We start from the raw sequence: 23146 nt of genomic DNA, 5'->3' as shown, positions 1-23146 counted from the left end.
TGAAGTCTTCAGAGATTTCCGCACACCGGACGAAGGGCATTAGCAATGGTATGAATATGCAGCAGATTGCGGTGTAGAACCTTCCCTGCTAAGAGCCACTTCTCCGGCGCGCCCTCCTCGTGGTCATCAATGACCAGCGGAGTAGCTTCTTCCTATGTGATGCCCAACTTTTTTAGAGCCTCTTCCAACCTAGTCCTAACTGTGCGTGGCGATTCCGCTCCGCCTGCAGCCTTGCCCTGATCAGATGTGACCATCTTCACGAGATCTCAATGCGCTCGGCCGGTCAGAGTCGACGAGCGCCTCTATTCCCCCGAACCCTAGTCACCGCCGCCAGGGAGGTTTTTAGGGTTTCGTGGAAAAACTACCGGCGAATGAGAGAGTTGACTTGGCCCCGCGATGTACGCAAGCAGCACACAGTTACCACGTACATAGCCCAGGAGTGCTCGCACCAGGACCGTATTGAATTTAGGGACCGTATTTGATCAGTTTCAGAGTTTAGGGACCTTATTGGATCAGTTTTAGGGTTTACGGACCGTTTTGGTCCTCGTGAGCAAGTTCAAGGACGGTTGATGCATTTTACTCCAGGATCAAGTCGCAACTCCACTGCTATTACTACACCTACCCCCCACCCCCCCGCACATCTCCTCAAACTCGTCATCTCCCTGACATGCTCTGCGCCCACTAGATCCGATCTATGGACCCCCTCCTCCCCGTCCTCCTCCTCCTCTCCCTCGCCGCCTTGTCCGCTGCCTCCGACGAGATCGACGGATGCGGCGGTTTCGTCGAAGTATTCCTCGTGTTACTCGCTAAGCTTCAGTTTCGGCTTGGGTTGGCTTGATTCTAATGCATTTTCTGATTGGGCTCTTGCTGCAGGCGAGCTCGGGCCTGGCAAAGTCGACGAGGGCGTCGGAGTCCAAGTTCGACTACTCTGACATAACGGTATGCGATACATGCCGCACTCTAATTATTTCGTAAATTATCGTTGTTCTGTACTTGTTGTCGATCAAGTTGCTGCACTATGTTGCCGCACTCTGATGTGAGGGAGTTGCTGCACCCCCTCACTCTGACATAACGGTATGCGATCTACGTTGCTGCGCTTGATCAAGCCTCTGCTAGTAGTTAATGGGTGCTTCAGCATGGATACGTTTTGTTGCTTGAGATAGTTCACCTGAACTTTTACCTTGTGGATTTTTCTAGTTGCTGGATCCACTGGTTCCAGTGGCGCTGCTAGTTTGGGCCAATTGTTTATAATTACAAATTGCTAGATGCTTCGTGCAATGGGACTACCTGCTACTGGTTGCTATCAATCGGACTAAACTACTTTTGCTTTCTTCCCATGGCGAAAATGAATACTGGGTTGCGGAGAATTATAACGCTAATGTTTCGTTGCCTGCGACCATATGTATGTTGTATTTTGTTGCTGCTAGTGATGGTGGTCACCAAATTTGCTTGGGATTAGGTGACTGCTCTGGTAACTTGATTACGCAGTTTTACATGAAAAATGAAATGGAGGTTGTGACTTTTGAGCAAGTTCCATGCATTTGCAAAGCTTGGCGCAAGTAAAAACTGTTGGAGGTGTTAGAAACTCTGTCAACAATAGTCTCTGTCAACAATAGTTGTACTCATGATTGACAGGTTCAGTTGTAATCATGATGGTGGGTTTATATTCTTTATATTCTCTGCCATTAATTATTTTTGAGCTAATTGAATCTGTTTCCCCAAGGGATTCTCTAACAATAACATACCTGTGTCATTTTACCCTGGTTATGCAGAAGATGTATCGTACTACATCAGTGAGAAAATCTCATATCTTCGCTATAGTTGCTTATATGCATATCAAAGCCATAGAGACTAATTCTACATCTGTAGTATAATTATTAATTCCAGATTACTTTTGGTGGCCATATATTCTACTTTATGCTTTTGTTTTTGTGGTATCTGGTATGCACAAATTCATCGCCTCCTAAACTTTTTGAATCAGGTTGAGCTGTGTACTGTTGATGGTTTGGTGAAAGAAAGCACCCAATGTGCTCCTAATGGGTACTATTTCATTCCAGTCTATGACAAGGTATACTTGTGGGTGATGCTTGCCTTTAGTGTAGGTTTTCTTCATTATGTGTTATCTCACCTTTTCATGTATAATTTTTTTTACAAGTAGGGATACAGATATAACAGTAATAGCTAATTTTGTGATGTGTATGATATTTCAATAGTGAGCGCTGCATTCCCATTGAAACAGTTGTGGACCCTAATCTGTTTGATTTTGGCTTGTTGTCTCTCCACAGGGTTCATTTATCGTCAGAGTTAAGGGGCCTAAGGGATGGTCATGGAAGCCTGAAACTGTAAGTTGATGTGTCGACTGAATCTTTTTGTTCTTCCCTTTTTTCTGTCTTAGTTATCTGCTTGGCTTTGACTTCCATCTATTGTGTGAAATAAGTCATCAATTAACATTTTCAGGTTCCTGTTGTCATTGATCAAAATGGATGCAATGGAAATGCAGATATAAACTTTCAATTCACTGGGTCTGTTGCTTTGACCATTTATTTAGTACTTTCTTTTGGTGCGGATAATTATCTGATTCAAGTTTTAACTGTTGAATTCGTCATGCAGATTTACAGTATCTGGTAAAATAGTGGGAGCTGTTGGTGGTAAGAGCTGTTCAAAAGATGGAGGACCTTCTGGTGTGAAAGTTGAGCTGTTATCAGATTTGGATGAGTTAGTTGCATCTGCTTTGACATCATCAACAGGAGGATATGCGTTCGTGAACATAATTCCTGGTTAGCCTCACATTCATCATTAGAAAACCACAGCATATGCGTGTATATAGTCTGATGTGAGAAGTGTTGGCCATTTCCTGTGAGTTCATCTCTTACTCATGTTATCAGTAGCTACGGAGTACCCTATTAAGGACTTGTATGATGTGACTTTAATTAAAATTTGTCAACGTGTCTTTCTTTTTTGTTTCATTTGAATATATTAGATGCTTAATTTACTCCTGTTAATGACATGCCACCATATTTAAATTTTTATAGGTTGTTCTATCTGTTTTATATTATTGCATTAGTTCAGATCAAGTCCTCTGGAAAAGATATGCAATTGGGTTGTTATGTTGGCATGAGTTTCTGACTCGAATAACTTCTTGACCAGTCTGCTTAAGTGGTGAAAAATTCGTGTAGAATCTAGTGTCATGGCAAACCATACCTGCTCCCTTCATGGACTCATGGTTGTGTTGAACCCTAGAGCCCAGAAATCATTTCCCTCCTCTGGTTTTCCACCGGAGGCATGTGTACCACGAACCCTAGATCCCATGTTTATATTTGTATAGGTTGTTCAATCTGTTTTTTTATTATTCCATTTGTACGGATCAAGTCCTCTGTAAAAGATGTGCAATTCGGTCATTATCTTGGCGTGTGTTTCTGATTGGAATAACTTCTCGATCTGTCTACTTAAGTTGCTAAAAAGTCTTTTAGAATCTAGTGTCATGGCAAACCGTACCTGCAATCTCTCTCATGGTTATGTTGAACCCTAGAGCCAAGAGATCATTTCCCTCCTTTGGCGTTCCACCGGAGGCATCTGCACCACGAGACCCACTCCCACCCCACAATACATCAGCAGAGACATGGTAGTAACTTTGTTTCAAATGTCTCACGCACCCCCTCTACATCCTTTGCAAATATGACCCAGACATTTGGGGGAAACCTATTGCAGCGAACTGTTTCTTCAACCATAGTTTTGGTCCAGTTCGCTCGGAATTTACTACCAAGTTGCTGATCTCCATGCACAAAATCACAAGCATCAGCAGCTAGCTTAGTGGTGGACAGGCTCTCCTCCAGCATGGTCGATAGAGGAAAGCGCTGCAGCAGCGTGGCGCATGAGTAGGTTGTGACGCTGGTGAACTTTTGGCGGCGGCCAGTGCTGCGTGGATGTATGTACAGAGACCTCCAGTGCTTTGGCCTTTGAAAGTTGGGATCATGAAGTAAAGCTTAGTGAAATTGCGAATCTGGTAACTATGGTCCAAACACAACATTTCTAGCTCAGCCTTTTATTGTAGTGGTATCCATTAATGGATTAGTCTGGTCAGACTCTTACTTTCCCCCCCTTCTCATTTGAGCTTAGTACCTGACATGCATTTACTTGTTTGCTTCTACGCGGCACCTTTGTTTGTTCATTTATGTGTGTCTTTGATCTTTTCCAGGACTCTACAGGTTGCGTGCATCTCATCCTGATTATGAAATTGAGATGACAGGTTCATCAGAGGTTAGGATTTCATCGTTGCTTATCTGCCAATATATGTTATCACACACATGTATTGCTTATAGTGGAGTCTGTTTTCTGTATGTAGGTGGACTTGCGATTTGGAAATGCTGTAGTAGATGATGTTTTCTTCGTATCAGGTTACAATATTCATGGCTCTGTAGTTGCACAGGTACTGAAGGAATCTGTATGTTGGCAATAAGTTATAACCAATGCTGTAAGCATATGACTGAAATTGCCAGCTTTAGGGTTGTGATTTTCTTGTTTGCTGGATTTTTAGATTAACATATACTAAGCATTTCTTGTACCAGGGAAATCCAATCTTGGGAGTTCACCTGTATTTATATTCAAATGATGTAAAGGAGGTTCCTTGCTCGCAAGGTTTGACCGATGCACCCAGGGAAGGTGCTCTTTGCCATGCAGTATCTGGTGTGGATGGGAAGTTCTCATTTAGATCAATGCCCTGTGGTAAGTTAACTTGCCCATAGTTCATCACACTGTAATGCAACTGGTACATAAAATTCTGTAGTTAACATGCTGTGGAAGTTTCCTTTTGACATGTCCTCTTATTTGACATGTCTTCCAGGACAAAAACAACAACAGTTGTACATGTAATTTGTGTATCTAATTAACTAATAATAATCTTCTCCTATAAGGAACTGCTTGTCCTCATGCAGCATGGACTGTAAATTATGTATGCTAGCTGTTTATGGTTGTTTTCCATTGAAAGTCTTCTTTTGTTTTGCCAGGTCTGTATGTAAAGGAACCTACATGAGAATTTGCATTGTATTTCCTCATATAAACCTTTAGGCTACTATATTTTTGTTTTATTACACTTTCTAAATGTGAATGTATCATTGGTGTTGGTGCATCAAGTTGTAGACATTCTGTTTATGGTTGTTTCCCATAGGAAGTCTTGTTCTGTTTTTGCCAGATCTGTATATAAAAGGAACCTACATGAGAACTGCACAGTATTCCAGCCATGTAAATCGTCAGGTTGCCTTATTAAATTTGTTTGGTGTAAATGCGCAAGTATCATTGGGGGTTAGTGCATCAAGTTGTAGACACTCCTTCACATGGTCCCTTTCCAAATGCTGTAAATTATGAGTTCATATTTTTATTTATGGCACTAAAGTTACTTGATGCGTTATTAGCATTGCAATTCTGTTGCTAATCGACATTTTTCACGTGATATAATGCTTGTGAAGGTGAGGTGATGTGTAAACACCAAGCATAGAAATTTTCATTATCTTGTATAATTTTGCAGGTAGCTATGATCTGTTGCCATACTACAGAGGGGAAAACACTGTTTTTGATGTTTCACCTTCTTCATTACATGTTTCCCTTGAGCATAGTCACATGACAATCCCCCAAAAATTCCAGGTAATTTTTAACTTACTATACATCTCATAATTTGGACTGTAAAGTTATGGATGAAGCTATTTTTGCTCAAGGATGGCTGACAAGAGGACTACCTATCATTTAAAGCTGGGTAGATGTTACTTGAAGTTTACCGCTAATTGATTAGCATGTATGCTTTAATGGATATAAACAAAATATCTTTCCTACTTGTAAAGTCTAGAGTTGTCGGTGAGTTCACTCTCCCTCCATTTTTACTTAGGCATAGTATATGTGGGGCCAGTAACTTACAAATGAATCAAATAAACAAATATATTCATCCTCACATGTGGGATCACCACTCATGCAAAAGATCTTACAATCAATAAAAAATGCACTATTATGTTCAAACGTGGGACCAGTATTCTTGCAAAAGGCAAAAATAAATGAATATACTCTTATGCTCTGTTTGGATGTAGACATTCAAAGGCATGGCATTGAATAACTGAATTGACTTAATGCCAAATATCCATGACATTGAGAGCTTCAATATCAATTTTAGTGTTTGGATGGTCATATATTTGGCACCTGGAATCCATCATAAGCCACAATTTTCTTGTTTGGATGGTCAGATGTTGAATTGCACATGTACAAGTGTATGAAGTATGAACAGAGCAATGAATGTTCATGCAGCAGCGCATGCAAGCAATGCTGCACACTTAGCCACACACGCATTGCCGGACATTGTATCTCCATTGCCAGACTCGACGTCGCCACCAATCTCCAGCCAAACTAGCAGCCCATCTCCAGCCGGTCTCATCGCGCCACCTGTTCCAGCCAAGGCAGATCCCATGCCGGGGAGATACGGGGCATGGCGAATCACGCCGGAGATAGATAGGGTGCACGGGGGAAGCATGGGGGCGAGGTGGGGAGCATGGGGGTGAGGTGGGGATGGCCGGAGGAGTGCCGTCATCGAGCTCTGCCTGGGTTGTCTCGCCCTGGGGATGTGGTCATCGAGTAGAGTAGCACAGAGGAGAGCACCAGCACGACGGAGAAGTTCTTGACGGAGGCGGTCAGCGAGGGGCTGCTGCCATTGCCGGACGTGGAGTAGGACACAGAAAGGCGCGTGATTGGCCATTGCTGCATCCTTGGCGTGCGTGGGGTAGGCGTGTGGAGGGGTTGTAAGAGGATGGGTAAAGAGCGTAGGGGACGGCGTCCACCTTGATTCGGCGAGAAGCCGCCGGTCTTGGAGACGGCTGCTGGGGCGGGCTGGCCTCGACCTCGATCTCTTTTCTTCGCGTGCAGGGAACGATGAAGGGGTAGCGAGGCGAATGATTCCAGGGAATATTGAACTCTGGGGGTCGAAATTTGTGGAGGGCCGTGCGTGTGTTCAGAAAAACGCTTCAATATTGAGCCCGAATACCACGCCTGAATGTCTAGGCCATCCAAAAAGCTGCATTCAGGTCAGCCCAATGCCAATTACGAATTCCCGCCACCAATGTCTACATCCAAACGGGCTGTTACTCTCATAGGAACCAACATTCCTCTAATTGGCACAAATAGACAAATGTGAAAAGCCACTCCTAATGCAAAATCTTGCTCTAGATGTTTTAGCTTTCCCCACTAAACCAATTTTCCTCGGTCTATATCGTAGCATGCATAATCGAGCAATTTTATTTATTCTGGCATAACGGAAGATTCCATTCTTGTGCCATCTTTCTTCCTTGATTGCTGTCCTCTTTCCACATCTCATTACTGCCCAACGTTCCTTGTTTGAAAAATTAAAATTTGCTCTCTTTGAACCTTGTAATACCACCTAATGGTCGTTTTTGTTGCTCCCATATCCCTGGGTTTTCACCCTCATTTTCTTGCCGAGACCACACAGCGGTCGTAAGACACTAGGGCTCTTCCGGCGATCACCATGCCTATGGTCCTTGTTGCATTTCTAGATGTTCTTTCGCATCAATTCATGGGCACCGTGCTATAACATGATACCTTAACCTATGTTAAGCTTCATGCACTAGCCAACGCAACCAAAAGTCCGAACTTATGGAAAGGGCTAGTGCAATCCACATATACTGTAACACCCCCTCTTACGTGTGATGGGGAAGACAAGTCAACACGTGCAATCGGAAGAGACCGACGGCGCGCGAAACTCATGTATGACTCAAGAGGCCTATACGTGGACACAAAGGGGGGTAGCAGCAATTTTTTAGGTAAATTGCGAAAGCTAGGACTTGAACTCAAGACCTTAGCTCTGATACCATGTTAAGCTTCATGCACTAGCCAACGCAACCAAAAGTCAGAACTTGTGGAAAGGGCTAGTGCAATCCACATATACTGTAACAACCTAGACTTTCAGCTGCTTAAGCAATTTGAGCTTGAACATGTTCTTTATTTGCTGTGATTTTGAACATGTTTGTGCACATTCAGCTTCAGTAGTTATTTTCCTTGCTCTTTGTATGCAAACCTGATATCCACCAATTTTCCACATTTATCTTGCTAGGTTACTGGTTTTTCTGTTGGTGGACATGTTGTTGATGGCTATGGTGCTGGCATTGAAGGTGCCAAGGTTATAGTCGATGGTCAGTTGAGAGCTGTAACAGATAATCTTGGGTATTACAGACTTGATCAGGTACTGTTATCTGATCAGAATTTTAATTAGCGCATCTGTTTATCTAGGGTGTTTCTTTTCTCTTTATTTGTATCTTTACTTGTATCTCAAGGTATATCATGGTTTATTTGTGTACAGATCACTAGCACCACTAGTTTGCCTAGTCATTCAAGCTGGTTGAGGGCTCGTAGATTGGTTGTTGACCAAAATTAGCTAAGTTGGTTCTTATATATTAAATTTAGGAAAATACGATAAAAATAACAAAGTTACTAAAAACAAACAGAAAAGTTTGAACTCCAGTATAGAGGCTAGAATGTATGCCATAGGAACTGCAAATAGTGCGTTATATAACTTAGATGCGCGGGATCAGCCAGCTCAACCGCGGTTGGATTGATCATTTGATCAGTTGGATACGTGACCAGTTTTCAGCCAATGTGGTGTACCTTTCTAATCCCGGTTTTCTACTCTGTGTAGTCTACCTATCCCAGCCTTTAATCCCAGCTCATGCACTGCTCGCCACAAACAGCTGCAGCCCACTGAAAAGTGTAGCAGCCACGCTATGTAACGGCGAAGTACGGTTCCTATGCCGCTGCCACAACACCGTCAATTTTTTTCTGCAACATTTTAACACATGCATGCAAAACTATTCATTTTTTATCGTGTGCATGTGCATAGTTCCAAACACTTTTCTTATTGTTTGGTACTTGCTGGTGTCGCTCCAGCGTGAGCTACGGTCTCCAACAAAGATGCTTGTTGGAGCAGTGTTGTTAGGCTTGCATCCGCGGCAGCTGGCTTTGCAACATCTCGTGTCCAGCTCACAGTGTCGCTGGACTGGACTTGCAGCATCGTGATTCCGTCATTTGCAACAATGGTGGACCTACCTTGCAGCTTTGTACTCACTTGCATCGTCATCGACCCGACATTGCAGCATCTTCGTTTCAGCATGCAACATCGTATGCCCCAGCTTGCAGCATGCCACCGCTGTTGCTAGACTATTCTTCCTGCTGCAACATGAAAACTGCACATACAACAAAAACATTTTCTCTCGCGAACCCATCAAAATCAATCAGAAGTCTTGCAACAATTGAACATCCATTTGTTGCAGGGCAATGGTATGCGTTGGCAGGCAGATAAGAGAGAGACAGACCGGTCCCTGATCATTGAATGGAGCAGATAAGAGAAAAAGACCGACCGGGTCCCTGATCATTGGATGGAGCTGCGGATGGCCATCCTATCTACCCACGTGACCAGCCATCTATGCAACAAATGAGCTGTTGCAATATTTTCTGCGACACAGGTCTTATTGCAGAAAAATTTCGCAGAGGTATTGTTGCAGAAAATTTTGCAACAAAGGTGTTGTCGCAGTTTTTTTTGCGAGGCTGCAATAGTGCCCTTTTGCAATAAGAGCCTTGTTTCAATTGCGACATGCCCTTTGTTGCAAAATAAGCGTATCCGCTCGTGTTTGTGTTCGCCGTTCGGATCGTCTTCTCAGGGGTTGACACCGCCCTCTGTCGCCTCCGTCCGCTCCGCCGCCTCGCCTTAGCCAAGCCACCTCCTCTGCCTGGCTCAGCTCGCGGCTGCCTCAAGCAGGCTCGCCCGCGACCGCTAGTACCCGCATGTCTGGTCTGTCACCTCGCCGTGGCCAGATCCGGCGAGCCGTCACCGCCGCAGCCAGATCCGACGGCGATGGAGGCGATCGACACGTGTGTGGGATCCGTCAGGTAATAGGAAGTGTTTTCCTTTGTTGCAACAAAAGCGCTGATAAGAAACAGGCTCAATGCACACAACATAAAATGATTGACGTAAGCAGCACATGAAAAAGAACATGCAATAACAGGTGAGAACTTAAATCCATATTTTGTCCATAGAAGTGAGGAGCTGGCTTACCATGAGTGATGTCTTACAAGGAGTGATGTCTGTGAGGCAAGTTGCAGGCTGGCAAGCTGCAGGCCGATGGTGAAGATAGAGCCAAACCCATTAGTTGACACCAAAAAGGAGGCGATATAAGGAGCAAAGCTCTCAAGTTCTAAGTATATGCTTTGCTAGCCCTAAAAATTGAGAGGTTGCAACAGGTACGGGCCCGGTGGGCTACATGGGCTTCTTAGCCCGAATTGGTGTGCAAACCGGTTGATTCCGGTCGGAAGCACCAGACTGTCTGGTAGTGTAAACAGCGGCTGATCGGACAGTTCGGTCCTCGGGGCCGGACAGTCCATTGAGTCTGGAGAGTTAGGCCGCGCGCACCGTCCATCTACAGTCTGGTTGCTCAGACTGGACAGTCTGGTCTCCTAGGATTGGACAGTCCATTGCTTCCAGAAGGTTTTGCTCGAAGCATTTATGTTGGACAGACTGGTAGTGCAAATTCTGCACAGCTTCTTTTTCACTTCTTCTTGTCCCTACTCTTTGCTCGAGGCTTAGGGCTGATCTTATGCCTCTATTTCGAGGAAAAAAAAACACAGCCGTAGTGTCTACTAGCTAGTACTACTAGAGCACTAGTACACGGCAGCAGTACATCAACAGGTGTGTATGTGTTTGGAAGCACCCGAAGTTAAAGACAATCGTGGACAGGAATCAGCTGCCCATGGGGACGACTCACGTCCTACGCGTGCTTACAAAAAAGCATGCGTGGTAGGCCTGAACATGTGGTTGGTTCCGTAGGCGACTCAGCATCATTCTCAAATCATCCGGGTGAGGACATTCATTTTCCAAACTTATATGAGAGGTTCCAAACAGAGCACATCTAGGTTTTCTCTTATGAACAAGCCTAGAATGTTAGCATTAATTTGTCATATGGTAATTTGGTGCTGCATGCATGAGGTGATGCAATGCATGCAGATAAATGTGCACTAGCTTGCATTTTAGCTGACTTTCTACAGCAAGAAAGAAGGCAAGGCATCTCTAATATGACGGTAGGAACAGTCAAAATCCTTTTGACTGTTTGTTATCTTGATAAGGAAGTAGAAAAGGTAATGGCATGCTCAATGCATGCATGCACCTAAGCTGGACATTGGATGCATTGACTGAAGGACATGAGTTGTATGAGCAATAAGCTGGTTTGTAAAGTCATATATAATGTCAGCGATCCCGAGGTGGGCCAGGAGCTAGTTGAAGAGACGGGCAGGCCCAGGTGGCAGCCTCGCCTTTTGGCTCGGCTAGCTGGGCCAGAATGGGCCTAGCGCGCTTCACTACTTATACCTTGCTCCAACACGGACGAAGGCGGCGAAGAGGATAACGGCTAGTGGTGGCGTGTGTGGTGTGTGCTCTTGCGTGAGCAATCTTCCTGTAATTCCCTCCCTTGTAGCTTGAATTCCTGGCGATGACCAAATATAAACCCTAGTCCTCACAATCTGGTATCAGAGCCGTACAATCCTGGAGCCGCCCAACCTCCCCCGCCACACCTGCCTCGCCGTACGCCGCCTGGCAGAAGCCATGGAAAAAATTTCCCCGGAGACCCGCACGATCTATGAGTTCTTGCGCGCGGATTTTGTTGCCGCCCTCGCCAAGGCCTCGACGGAGCGCAGCGAGGAGGCGGTCAACGCCTTCGCCAAGCTGGACAGTAAACTGAATCAGCTGTTCGGTCGAATCGACGACGTCAAGCTTGCCATCGGGGTCGACCTCGATGAGTTGCGCGGCGAACTTGGTGCCGAGTGAGGATCTACCCCGGCAACATCGACACCCGTTTCGCCGAGGGAGCCTGGTCAAGGCCCTCCGCCAGCGCCAGCGAGCGGTGGTTCGAATGGGTCTGACGGAGTTCGAGCTGATCTGGAGCAGAGGAGTTCGGGCCCCCGTTACGTTCCTCCACCAGTTCGAGGTATGCACACAGATCTAGCCTCGTCACGCCAACTGATTCCTGCGGCTGAAAATTTTCAGGCATTCCTTCCGGATGCGGTGAATTTTGGTCCTTGAATCGAGCTTCCGCATTTGATGGTTCTAATCCGAAACTGTGACAGTCTCGTTGTGAGGATTACTTTAAGTTTTGGAATACTCCTCAGCACCAGTGGATTTCGTTTGCGTCTTCACAATTTGAGGGAACCGCAGCTCGTTGGTTAGAATCAGTTCAGCAACGAGCACCTCATGTCAATTGGTCCGAATTTTGTGGGCTGTTACAGTCCCATTTTGGACGCAATAAGCATCAGAATCTGGTCCGTCAGATGTTTCATATCCGGCAGACGAGCACGGTGGAAGATTATGTTGAGCGCTTCTCGGAACTGTATGATCAGTTGACTACATATGAGTCTAACCCAAGTGATGTACACTATGTCACCCGTTTGATGGAAGGACTGGTGTCGTCGGTGCGTCTGTTGGTTGGGATTCAGCAACCAGTCGATTTGGACTCTGCTTATGCGCTTGCACTTTTGTCTGAAGAACTGGGCGACCAATCTCTGTTCACTGGAAACGGGACGGCCAGCAGTAAGCATTCGACAGCTCCAACAACAACTCGTCCAACTGTAGCTCGTTTCACTGATGAGAAGAAGTTATCTGACACCAATCAAACAACAACAGCTGCAGATGATCGCTGGGCTTCACTTAGAGCTTATCGCAAGTCCAAGGGGCTTTGTTTCATCTGTGGTGAACGATGGGCTCGACGAGATCATCGTTGCAAACAGGAAGTGCAGCTGCATGTTGTGCAGGAGATGCTTGATTATGTTCAGAATATGCCAACTGATGTCAGTGATACTGAAGAAGTTGTTGGTGAGGCCAATGCAATTTTCCTTTCCGCTGCTGCTCTGGGAGAAATTTCTGCACCTGGAATTACAACTATGAAATTGAAAGTACAGCTGCAGGGCCAGCTGATGATTTTCTTGGTGGATTCTGGCAGTACACACTCGTTTGTGGATTGTGCTATGGCCAGTAAATTGCAAGGTGTTGTTCCTATGCCTGTGTCCATGGTTAAGGTGGCTAATGGATCTCTTGTGCCCTGTAGTCAACAGTTGCAGAAAGGGCAATGGTATTGTGCAGGACATGAATTTGTCAGTGATTTTAAAGTTTTTCCACTAGGATCTTATGATGGAATACTGGGCCTGGATTGGCTAGCAAGTCATAGCCCTATGCAGGTGGATTGGACTGAACACTGGCTCTCTTTTCAGCTCCATGGTGAGCTGGTGACACTGTTGGGACAGGATGCAACTCCTCAGGTTTTTGCTCTGGTTGAGTTATCTGCATTGCTCATTGGCACAGATACAACTCCATCTGAGTTACCTGCAGAGATTCAACAAGTGTTGTCACAATTCAGTTCAGTTTTTGAGGTTCCAAAAGGGTTACCTCCAAGGAGAAAGTATGATCATACCATTCCTTTAATTCCTGGGGCTCAACCTTTCTCAATCAGGCCTTATAGATTGGCTCCTGTGCTTAAGGATGAATTGGAAAAGCAAGTGCAGGAAATGCTGACCTCTGGTATTATTAGACACAGCAACAGTCCATTCTCTTCTCCTATGATTTTGGTGCAAAAGAAGGACAAGACATGGAGGCCTGTCATTGATTACAAACATCTCAAAGCTTTGACAGTTAAAAGTAAATTTCCTATTCCAATCATTGATGAGTTGGCAGGATCTTGTTGGTTTTCTAAATTGGATTTGAGGGCTGGGTATCACCAAATAAGATTGGCCCCTGGAGAAGAGTATAAAACTGCTTTTCGGACACACACTGGTCATTATGAATTCTTGGTGGTTTCAATGGGTCTGACTGGTGGGCCCAGTACTTTCAACTTTGCAATGTGCGACACACTCTCACCTGTGTTGAGAGTTTGTGCAGTGGTTTTCTTTGATGACATTCTCATATTCAGTAAAACTTATGCTCAGCATTTGGAACACCTGGGTCAAGTGTTATCTTTATTGGAACAACACAAGTGGCATGTTAAACTCTCCAAGTGTGCTTTTGCTCAGACAAAAATTAGTTATCTGGGGCATGTTATCAGTGGAGAAGGAGTAGCTACAGACCCTGCCAGATCTCTACTATTAAGGACTGGCCAGTTCCAGTTTCTGCTAAGGAAGTCAGGGGATTTTTGGGGCTAGCTGGGTACTATAGAAAATTCATCTCTCATTATGGATGTTGAGCAAACCACTGTCCAATCTCCTGAAGAAAGGTGTACCATATCATTGGACAAATGTAGAACAACAAGCTTTTGTTCTGTTGAAACAAGCTCTAGTGTCAGCTCCAGTTTTAGCTCTTCCTGACTTCTTCAAAACTTTTGTTGTGGAAACAGATGCTTGTGATGTTGGTGTGGGTGCTGTGCTTATGCAGGATGGTCACCCTCTGGCTTATGTTAGTAAAGCACCGGGGCCCAGGAACCAAACACTTTCAATTTACGAGAAAGAATACTTGGCTATTCTGTTGGCAGTTGGATTCCCAGTAACTTACAGAAGAGTTCATCAGCTATTTCGCTGGAAAGGTACGAGGGGGTTTGTGAAAAGTTATGTGCAACACTGCTTGGTGTGTCAGCAAGCAAAGCCCGAGCGAGTGCCATATCCAGGATTACTACAGCCTCTATCTGTTCCTAACACACCTTGGGAAATGGTTACAATGGACTTTGTCGAGGGACTACCAACATCTGGCCGTTACAATTGTCTGCTGGTGGTTATCGATAAACTGTCAAAGTATGGTCACTTTGTTCCACTGCATCACCCGTTTACTGCAGAAACTGTGGCTGAAGCGTTTCTGAATACAGTTTATAAGTTGCATGGCATGCCTCTCTCCATCGTTTCAGACCGTGATCGAGTGTTGGCTGTAGAAGATGCAATTCAGTCTAAAGACTTGCACCAGTGGCTTGCAAACCGTCAGACCATTTTGGAGTCAGTACGACATCACTTGCTGTGAGCACAACAGCACATGAAAACACAAGCGGACAAACATCGGAGTGATCGTGAATTTGCAGTGGGAGAACATGTTTTCCTGAAGATTCAACCTTACTTGCAGTCGTCAGTTGCCCCTCGGGCCAACCATAAACTGGCATTCAAGTTTTATGGGCCATTTGAAATTTTGGAGCGCATTGGGGCAGTGGCTTATCGGCTTGATTTACCAGCAAGCAGTAAAGTGCACCCAGTGTTTCATGTATCTCTCCTTCGAAAGCTGTTACACCCTAACCACCAGGTATTGCCTCAGTTACCTACTCCCGATGATCATTTTCAAATTCCTGAGCAGATTTTGAACCAAAGAGTGGTTCGTCGAGGATCTGGGTCTCTTGTTCAAGTCCTGGTTAAATGGAGTGCAACTCCTGTCGAGATGGCTACCTGGGAAGACAAGGTGACTTTGCAGCAAAAGTTTCCGCGAGCACCGGCTTGGGGGCAAGCCGTTTCTAAGGAGGGTGGGATTGTCAGCGATCCCGAGGTGGGCCAGGAGCTAGTTGAAGAGACGGGCAGGCCCAGGAGGCAGCCTCGCCTTCCGGCTCGGCTAGCTGGGCCAGAATGGGCCTAGAGCGCTTCACTACTTATACCCTGCTCCAACACGGACGAAGGCGGCGAAGAGGATAACGGCTAGTGGTGGCGTGTGTGGTGTGTGCTCTTGCGTGAGCAATCTTTCTGTAATTCCCTTCCTTGTAGCTCGAATTCATGGCGACGGCCAAATACAAACCCTAGTCCTCACATATAAGGACATGTATCCATCTATGTAAGATAAGTTTGTGGCAGGATGTAGCCCCTCAAGCATGAACGAATGTAAGTGCATATGTGTGTCATATGTGCATTTGTTATGAGAGAAAAACAGTGAGTGGATCCTTGTGAGAGAACCTAGTAGTTCTAACATATAAGCTAGTTTAGTTTCTGTTACTGTTTTGCAGTAAAACACCCTAATCTGTTCTGGCACAAATTGTCACATTGCAAACATTTTTGAAACTGCAAATTTCTTGATTAAAGGAACGGACAAATGTACTGCTGGAAACTAAAACTCCTAAGAGCAAGCAATTCACTACCTTTGAAGCAGTAAACTTTGTATTGTATTATCTTGGCATGGGTGGAACATTTGGACGTTTAGTCTTCAGAACAATGGCTTGCACCATTTACTGCTTTATCACGCCCTCTTGTTTTTAATTTTATGTCTATACTCCAAAAGTCCAAGTAGAACTCAAGTCTTGGACAATTTAGTTGAAAGTTTTCTCAACATGACTGTGACACTGTAGCCAACATCAATTTCCCTTCATCTGGTTGTTAGTAAATCTTCAAACTAGACAGCTTTAAAACACAATCTGGTCAACAGACACTAAGAAAACTGTATATTCTTACTGTTAGTTCTTGTCATAAAACGACAGGATCTAGGATACGCAGATTACTGAAATAGAAGGTACAGAATTTTGTCTTTGCAAGTACTTAATTCTTCTAATTCTCATGTAAAGAAAGAAACAAGGATACTTATGCTACCTCGTATTTTCGAGTTTAAACTTGCCATTTTGATCTTTTCGCCTGTGTGTAGGTTACATCCAAGAAGTATGATATAGTTGCTGAGAAGGATCATTATAAGTTCAACCGTTTGGGGAACTTCATGGTAAAAAGTGCCTGATTGAGGGAACACCTTAAATTGTTAAATCTCAAGATCAAGTGCCTTAGCTTCCCTTTTGTGGCTAAATACTGTCCTTTTCATTAGATTTTGCCAAACATGGAAAGCATTGATGATATCAAATCAGTTCGATATGATGTATGTGGTGTTGTTCAAACAGTAACTCCAAACTCTAAAGCCATGGTAATATCTTGATATGGTCTTTTGTTTCATTGAGATTACCATGAAAACTTTATCCTTACAGTTTGTGTGGGGTTGTTAGGTAACTTTAACACATGGGCCTGAAAATGTAAAGCCGCAGAGGAAAATTGTCAGCGAAAATGGAAGATTCTGCTTTGAGGTACGTGGTTATTTCTTGTTTTGTTGCTGGAAATAAACTTTGAGCTAATGATGTGTCATTCCTTTTTGCTACTTTTTTGTATGAACATAGTTTCGTGCACTGTATGTTGCAATTTGAACATGTCTCACTTCAGAATTATTAGATGCATTATTATCTTCAATGTTTACAGTTTGAACAAATGTAACGCAAATTAGGATGTCGTACTAAGCCTTTTTTTACCACTAGCTGTGTTCTATGTGTGAGTAGGAATAGGAATTTTGCATAGACCTACCTTGAATGGTTATTTATATCATTGTGAAATTTGGTCTGATCTTACACGAACCAGCTTGCGATGTGAGCTCCAGCATTATTTCATTCATTCAAGTAAGTCAATTTAAAGTTATATGACGAAATTATCTGTTCTTCTTCCTTTCTTGCAATATGCAGGTTTCTACTGGTGAATACCGATTATCTGCATTACCTGTAGATTCCGAAGGTTCTTCCAATCTTTTGTTTTCTCCAGAATATATTGATGTCAATGTCAAGTGCCCGTTGCTTGATGTTGAGTTCTCTCAGGTAAATGAGTATTTCTTCACCTATTCTGGTGATTTTTCAACATTATTTAACTTTCATCAAGTTGATGGATACTCTGACTTGATTGTATCTGAGTATTACCTCTTTGTAAACAGTCACAAGTCAATGTTCACGGTAAGATCCTCTGCAAAGAGAAATGCAATCGAAATATTCTGCTCTTGCTTGTTAGATTAGCTAAGGGTGTCGAGCATGAAACGAAGACAACCAGTTTGGAGCAAGATAATGCTAATTTTGTGTTCACAAAAGTATTTCCTGGAAAATATCGTCTGGAGGTAAAATCTTGTAATTTGATCAACAATATTGAATTTTCACTATTCTGTCTAAACTCTTGGCTATTTTGTGAAAATCCCTTCCAGGTGAAACATTCTTCATCCAAGGCTCCTGCAAACGATGATTGGTGCTGGGACGAAAATACCTTGGATGTAGATGTCGGTAATGATGATGTGACAAATATTGTATTTGTACAAAAGGGTTATTGGATAGAGCTAGTCTCAAGTCATGACACTGAAGCATACATTCGTCAACCAGACTCTTCTAAACTTGAATTGTTGATAAAGGTCCATACTTGGACTTATTAAATCTACAATATATTTGAATTAATACAACTTTTTGTTAATCCGTCCACTTTTTATCCTACACAGGGAGGGTCACAAAGAATTTGCATCGAAACTCCTGGGCAACATGAGCTTTATTTAGTTAATTCTTGCATTTCCTTTGGGACCTCGCCTATTGTGTTTGATACACAGAACCCAGTGGTGAGCTGCTCATGTACTTTGGTTTTTATCTTTATCCATGTGAAGTTCAGTTTGGCACCCTAACGCAAAAAGTTACCCTCCCCCCTAGTTGGTTCACATCAGTGCAAAGAAGTATCTTGTAAGAGGTGAAATCCATGTGGACATAAGCTCCCCTCTGGAAGAGATTGATTTATTAGAAGATATCGTTGTTGATGCCTTCAAGAGTAATGGGAGCTCTATCGACAAAATATCTACCATGCCTGTTTTTGCAAAGAGTTATCAAAATGGTATTACTGTCTTTGAGTACTCTACTTGGACTGATCTTGGGGAAGACTTCATTTTTGTCCCTCGTGATTCCAGGTATAATTTTTACTCGTAGTCCTTTTGGTTTTGCACCAACAGTCAGAATTTCTCAATAGTTGCAAATTCCTTTTACCTCTAACTCTTGTTTTGTATGTTTCCCTTTCTCGATTATTGATCTATTATACTTTTCTGTAATACAGCACTAGAAGGAAAAAGATCCTATTTTATCCATCACGGCATCAGGTGAGCGATGGTTTATTAAAAAAAACTTCTGAACTTGAATGGTGAAACCATCATTAATATTTAAACTGCAGTTCTCAGTGTCTGCAAGCGGATGCCAAGATGCTGTTCCTTCAATCACTGCTAAAATGGGTCTATACCTTGAAGGATCAGTGTCACCTGCAACTCCTGATGTTCATATCATGATTCTGGCAGCTGGAAATAGCAAGTATGCGATGCTGAAGAAAGGTGATATAGCAACAGAGACAAAGACAAATTCCGATGGGTCATTCTTTGCAGGGCCCTTGTATGAGGATATAGGATATGAAGTCGAAGCCTCAAAGGTCTATACTTTTTTCTGCACACACATTATGTGTAATCGCTAGGGTGTTGACCTCCGGTGTTGACTTCATGGTCATATGCTGCAACTGTGTACCGTACTACAGTGTATTAGTATGATTTCTCAGTTTTCATATTTTGTTTTTGCTGGTGATACAAACTGTTTTCCAGTCACTCTTTTTTTCAAATAGGAAAGACGTGGTAAGTGATGTTTGCATGGAGCACCACTTTATTTTATTTACCTTTGCACTAGACTAGTCAATGTGATTTCTTGTAAACTGCTTAGTCAGAAGTGGTTCCAGTCTTGTTCATTCAAGCTTAAACAGTGCACTGTTCAATATAGTATGCCCTAGTTACATTTAACCACAACTGGGAAGGGAACTTTTAGAATCAGCAACCAAAAACATGTGTTTTCTTTAATATCCTATATCTGATATCATTCCTTCCTTCAGGCTGGCTATCATCTCAAGCAAACTGGCCCATACAGCTTTGCTTGTCAGAAACTTGGTCAGATATTAGTTCATATTTATGGCGAAAATGATACAGAGATGTTACCGGCAGTATTATTATCCTTGAGTGGTGAAGGAGGTTACAGAAAAAACTCAGTCAGTGGTTCTGGTGGAACTTTCAGCTTCAATAACTTATTTCCTAGGAGTTATTATCTCCGCGCTCTTCTTAAGGTACTTGTTGTTATTCACACTCTCGGTTCTAGTTTGTACTGTACCACAGTTCTTCTAAATAATCTGAAATCTTCACATCAGATTTTACTAGTTTTCAACAATGTGTCTAAATATATCAGTGGGTTGTTCATATGTTAATATGACGTCATAAAATATTCATAATTATTGTCTTATTTGCTCGTAACATGTACTGACGTCTACATTTGAGTGACTTGACCTTGACCAAACTGCATCCTATTTATTAGCTGTGAGTTTTGATAGCCTTCATCTGAAATAATATCCGATTCTCTCTAGGCCTCAACTGAACTAACTTCTCAACATTTCTGACATACGGATATCAAAGAATAGGGAGAGATATATTTATAGTTCAAGCTTAATGTGGCGAGGATACAAAGGGTCACTTGGCTAAGAAGATACTAATTTTTAAGAATCAATGACTTGTTGATTTTTTAGTCTTCCTGATCTTTATTGACTTCGTCACCAGGTAGACTTGCTCGCTTCACAATTCACACTCGAACTGATTGCAACAACAACAAAGCCTTTCAGTGCCAAACAAGTTCGGGTAGGCTAGAGTTGAAACCCATAAGCTCTCGAACTCAAGGTTTTGGCACATTTATAGCTAATTTCCACGAACCCCTGTTATAGCTAATGGCTAATTCTTTGGTGATATTCTAGTCATTCCGATCTCTCTTTACTAACTCCTCCCATGTCAAGTTTGGTCTACCCCGACCTCTCTTGACATTATCAGCATAGTCTAACCGTTCGCTATGCACTGGCGCTTTAGTAGGCCTGTGTTGTATATCCCCAAACCATCTTAGACGATGTTGGACAAGCTTCTCTTCAGTTGGTGATACCCCAACACTATCACGTATATCATCATTTCGGACCCAACCCTTTCTTGTGTGTGTTAGCAGTAATCCTTGTTATAATTTACTTAGCTAGGGAGTAGTAGTAGGTCGGGTGGAGCTTCCTTAGTAAGGCAGTGTATGCATCTAGACAGCAGTAGTCAGTTTGGTTTTTGCATGTACCGGCAACTCAAAAAAAAAACCTGCTAGAGCTGCATGGTCGGTAGAACACTAGAATCAGACGGTGGTCGCCATTGCTCGTGCCCGGCTGAAACAAAGGAAGCTGCTAGCAGAATTTTGGGGGGAGGCGGTCACAACTGCAGTTTTCCTGCTGAACCGAGCCCCCACCAAAAGTCTGGCTGGCATGACACCATTTGAGGCATGGCACGGGAGGAAGCCCGCTGTCCAGCACCTGCACACCTTTGGGTGTGGTGTACCTCAAGGAGGTGCGCCCGCAGCTTCGCAAGCTCGATGACCGCAGCTCCGCCATGGTCTTCATCGGCTACGACAAGCGCGTTAAGGGCTATCGCGCATACGATCCAATGAACAAGCGTGTCCATATCACTCATGATGTCATCTTCGATGAAGAGGCCAGCTGGGATTGGGCGGCTGTCAGCTCAGATCCACCATGCAGCAACTTCATCATCACGAAGACCCAACAAGTTGCTCCTTCCACACCAAGTGCAGCTGCAGGGGGAGCACCTTCCCTTGTTCCTGCACCATCTCCTGCTGCACAGCCATCTCACCAAGACAATCTCCACAGCCAATGCAACCTGAGTTTGTGTCACCATCGCCCAATGAAAACGAGTGGCTGGACGCAGCTCATGATGACACACCGTTGCACTACCGTGGCATTGCCAATGTGATCTAAAGAAACCCTGTTCTTGGACAGGCATCAAGCGAGCTCGTCAATGACACACTCTACCTTGTGTGTGAAGGAGAGCCAAGCTCCTTTGCCAAGGCTGAGCGCGACGCATCATGGCGTGCATCCATGAAGGAAGAAATGGATGCCATGGAGTGGAACAACACCGGAAGCTTGTAGACCTACCACGCGGCCATCGCCCAATTGGCCTGCTTTGGGTCTTTGAATTGAAGAACGAGGCCGGCGCCGTCGTCAAACAGAAGGCACGACTCGTCGCCAAAGGTTATGTGCAGCAGCCCGGGATCGACTTCGATGAAGTCTTCAACCCCCATCGCACACCTGGAGTCCATTCGGCTTCTCACTCTCCTACCCATGAGGGGTGGCCTGTCCACCACATGGATGTAAAATCTGCATTTATATGTTCAGGTTTCAGGATCAAGCATGTTCAATAGAGCTGAGTGCAGCAATACAAGCAACAACTTCAAGAAATCAAAACTATCCTGTGTTCAGCCCCAGCTCCCTTCTGCTCCTCTACTGTAGTCTATTTCTAACAGTGTGGCCACATATCCATCTCAACAAGCGCATCTCTGCTACACAGTTAACTGTTGCATGTCGCCTTTTAGTTGGCCAACATTCAACACCAGACGACATCACAGGTCGAATCACCGTCCTATATTTCACGCCTTTTAGCTTTTGTGGTACACTCTTGTCGCAGAGGACGCTAGAAGCACGACGCCCCTTCATCCATCCAGCTTGAGTTGATGACTCACATCTTCATCGATATCACCATCCTTCTGCAGCATTGGCCCCAAATATCGGAAGGCGCCTTTTGAGGTACCACCTGCCCATCAAGGCTAACCTCTTCCTCATGATGCCTAGTAGTACTGAAACTGCACCTCATGTACTCGGTTTTAGATCTACTCTAAAGCCTTTCGATTTCAAAGTTTGTCACCATAGCTAACTTTCTATTAACCCCTGTCCGACTATCACCACATCATCTGCGAAGAGCATACACCATGGGATATACCCTTGTACATCCCTTGTGACCTCATCCATCAGCAAAGCAAAAAAGATAAGGGCTCAAAGCTGATCCTTGGTGCAGTTCTATTTCAGTTGGGAAGTCATTAGTGTTAAAAAGCCATCGTTGTTGCCATCACTTGTTTGAACACTTGCCACAACATTATCATGGAGGTCCTTGATAAGGGTAATGTACTTCTGTTGGGACTTTGTGTTTCTCCATAGGCCCACCACATGACATTATGTGGTATTTTATTGTAGGCCTTCTCTTCTCCAAGTCAACGAACACCATACGCAAGTCCTATTGCTTTTTGTATCTCTTCATAAGTTGTCCTGTTGAGAAAATGGCTTCCATGGTCGACCTCCCATGCATGAAACCAAACTGATTTTTTGTCATGCTTGTCATTCTTCCTAAGGCTTTGTTTGTTTAATCCCACCCCCGCCGGGATCGGAGGGGTTTTGTCTCGAACCCCGTTGGTTTTACCCTTGCAGGGGTTGGATCCCTACTTAGCTTATATGCATATTCGGTTAAACCCGGACGGGTTTA

At 43.9% G+C, this 23146-nt stretch overlaps 1 protein-coding gene across 3 annotated transcripts in view; it reads left to right on the top strand.

Moving 5' to 3' along the window:
* Positions 1-628: 628 nt before the first annotated feature.
* The window catches only part of LOC119268113 (nodal modulator 1-like), a 31723-nt gene continuing 9205 nt past the window's right edge, over positions 629-23146 (top strand). For all 3 annotated transcript variants that reach the window (XM_037549623.1, XM_037549624.1, XM_037549625.1), the window contains exons 1-22: positions 629-787; positions 874-939; positions 1982-2068; positions 2286-2342; positions 2458-2522; positions 2611-2777; positions 4196-4257; positions 4343-4426; positions 4566-4722; positions 5522-5637; positions 8099-8227; positions 16604-16675; positions 16775-16870; positions 16950-17027; positions 17454-17582; positions 17696-17872; positions 17957-18157; positions 18242-18355; positions 18444-18694; positions 18838-18880; positions 18952-19200; positions 19648-19875. In XM_037549623.1, coding sequence (XP_037405520.1) covers positions 695-787; positions 874-939; positions 1982-2068; positions 2286-2342; positions 2458-2522; positions 2611-2777; positions 4196-4257; positions 4343-4426; positions 4566-4722; positions 5522-5637; positions 8099-8227; positions 16604-16675; positions 16775-16870; positions 16950-17027; positions 17454-17582; positions 17696-17872; positions 17957-18157; positions 18242-18355; positions 18444-18694; positions 18838-18880; positions 18952-19200; positions 19648-19875 — 2721 coding nt within the window. In that variant the 5' untranslated portion in view covers positions 629-694. The remainder of the gene's footprint in view (positions 788-873; positions 940-1981; positions 2069-2285; positions 2343-2457; positions 2523-2610; positions 2778-4195; positions 4258-4342; positions 4427-4565; positions 4723-5521; positions 5638-8098; positions 8228-16603; positions 16676-16774; positions 16871-16949; positions 17028-17453; positions 17583-17695; positions 17873-17956; positions 18158-18241; positions 18356-18443; positions 18695-18837; positions 18881-18951; positions 19201-19647; positions 19876-23146) is intronic.

This window comes from Triticum dicoccoides, chromosome 3A (assembly GCF_002162155.2).
Source record: "Triticum dicoccoides isolate Atlit2015 ecotype Zavitan chromosome 3A, WEW_v2.0, whole genome shotgun sequence".
In the NCBI taxonomy this organism is placed as follows: Eukaryota; Viridiplantae; Streptophyta; class Magnoliopsida; order Poales; family Poaceae; genus Triticum; species Triticum dicoccoides.
The sequence above is the reverse complement of the archived record's forward strand: the minus strand, read 5'-3'. Positions and strand labels throughout refer to the sequence as shown.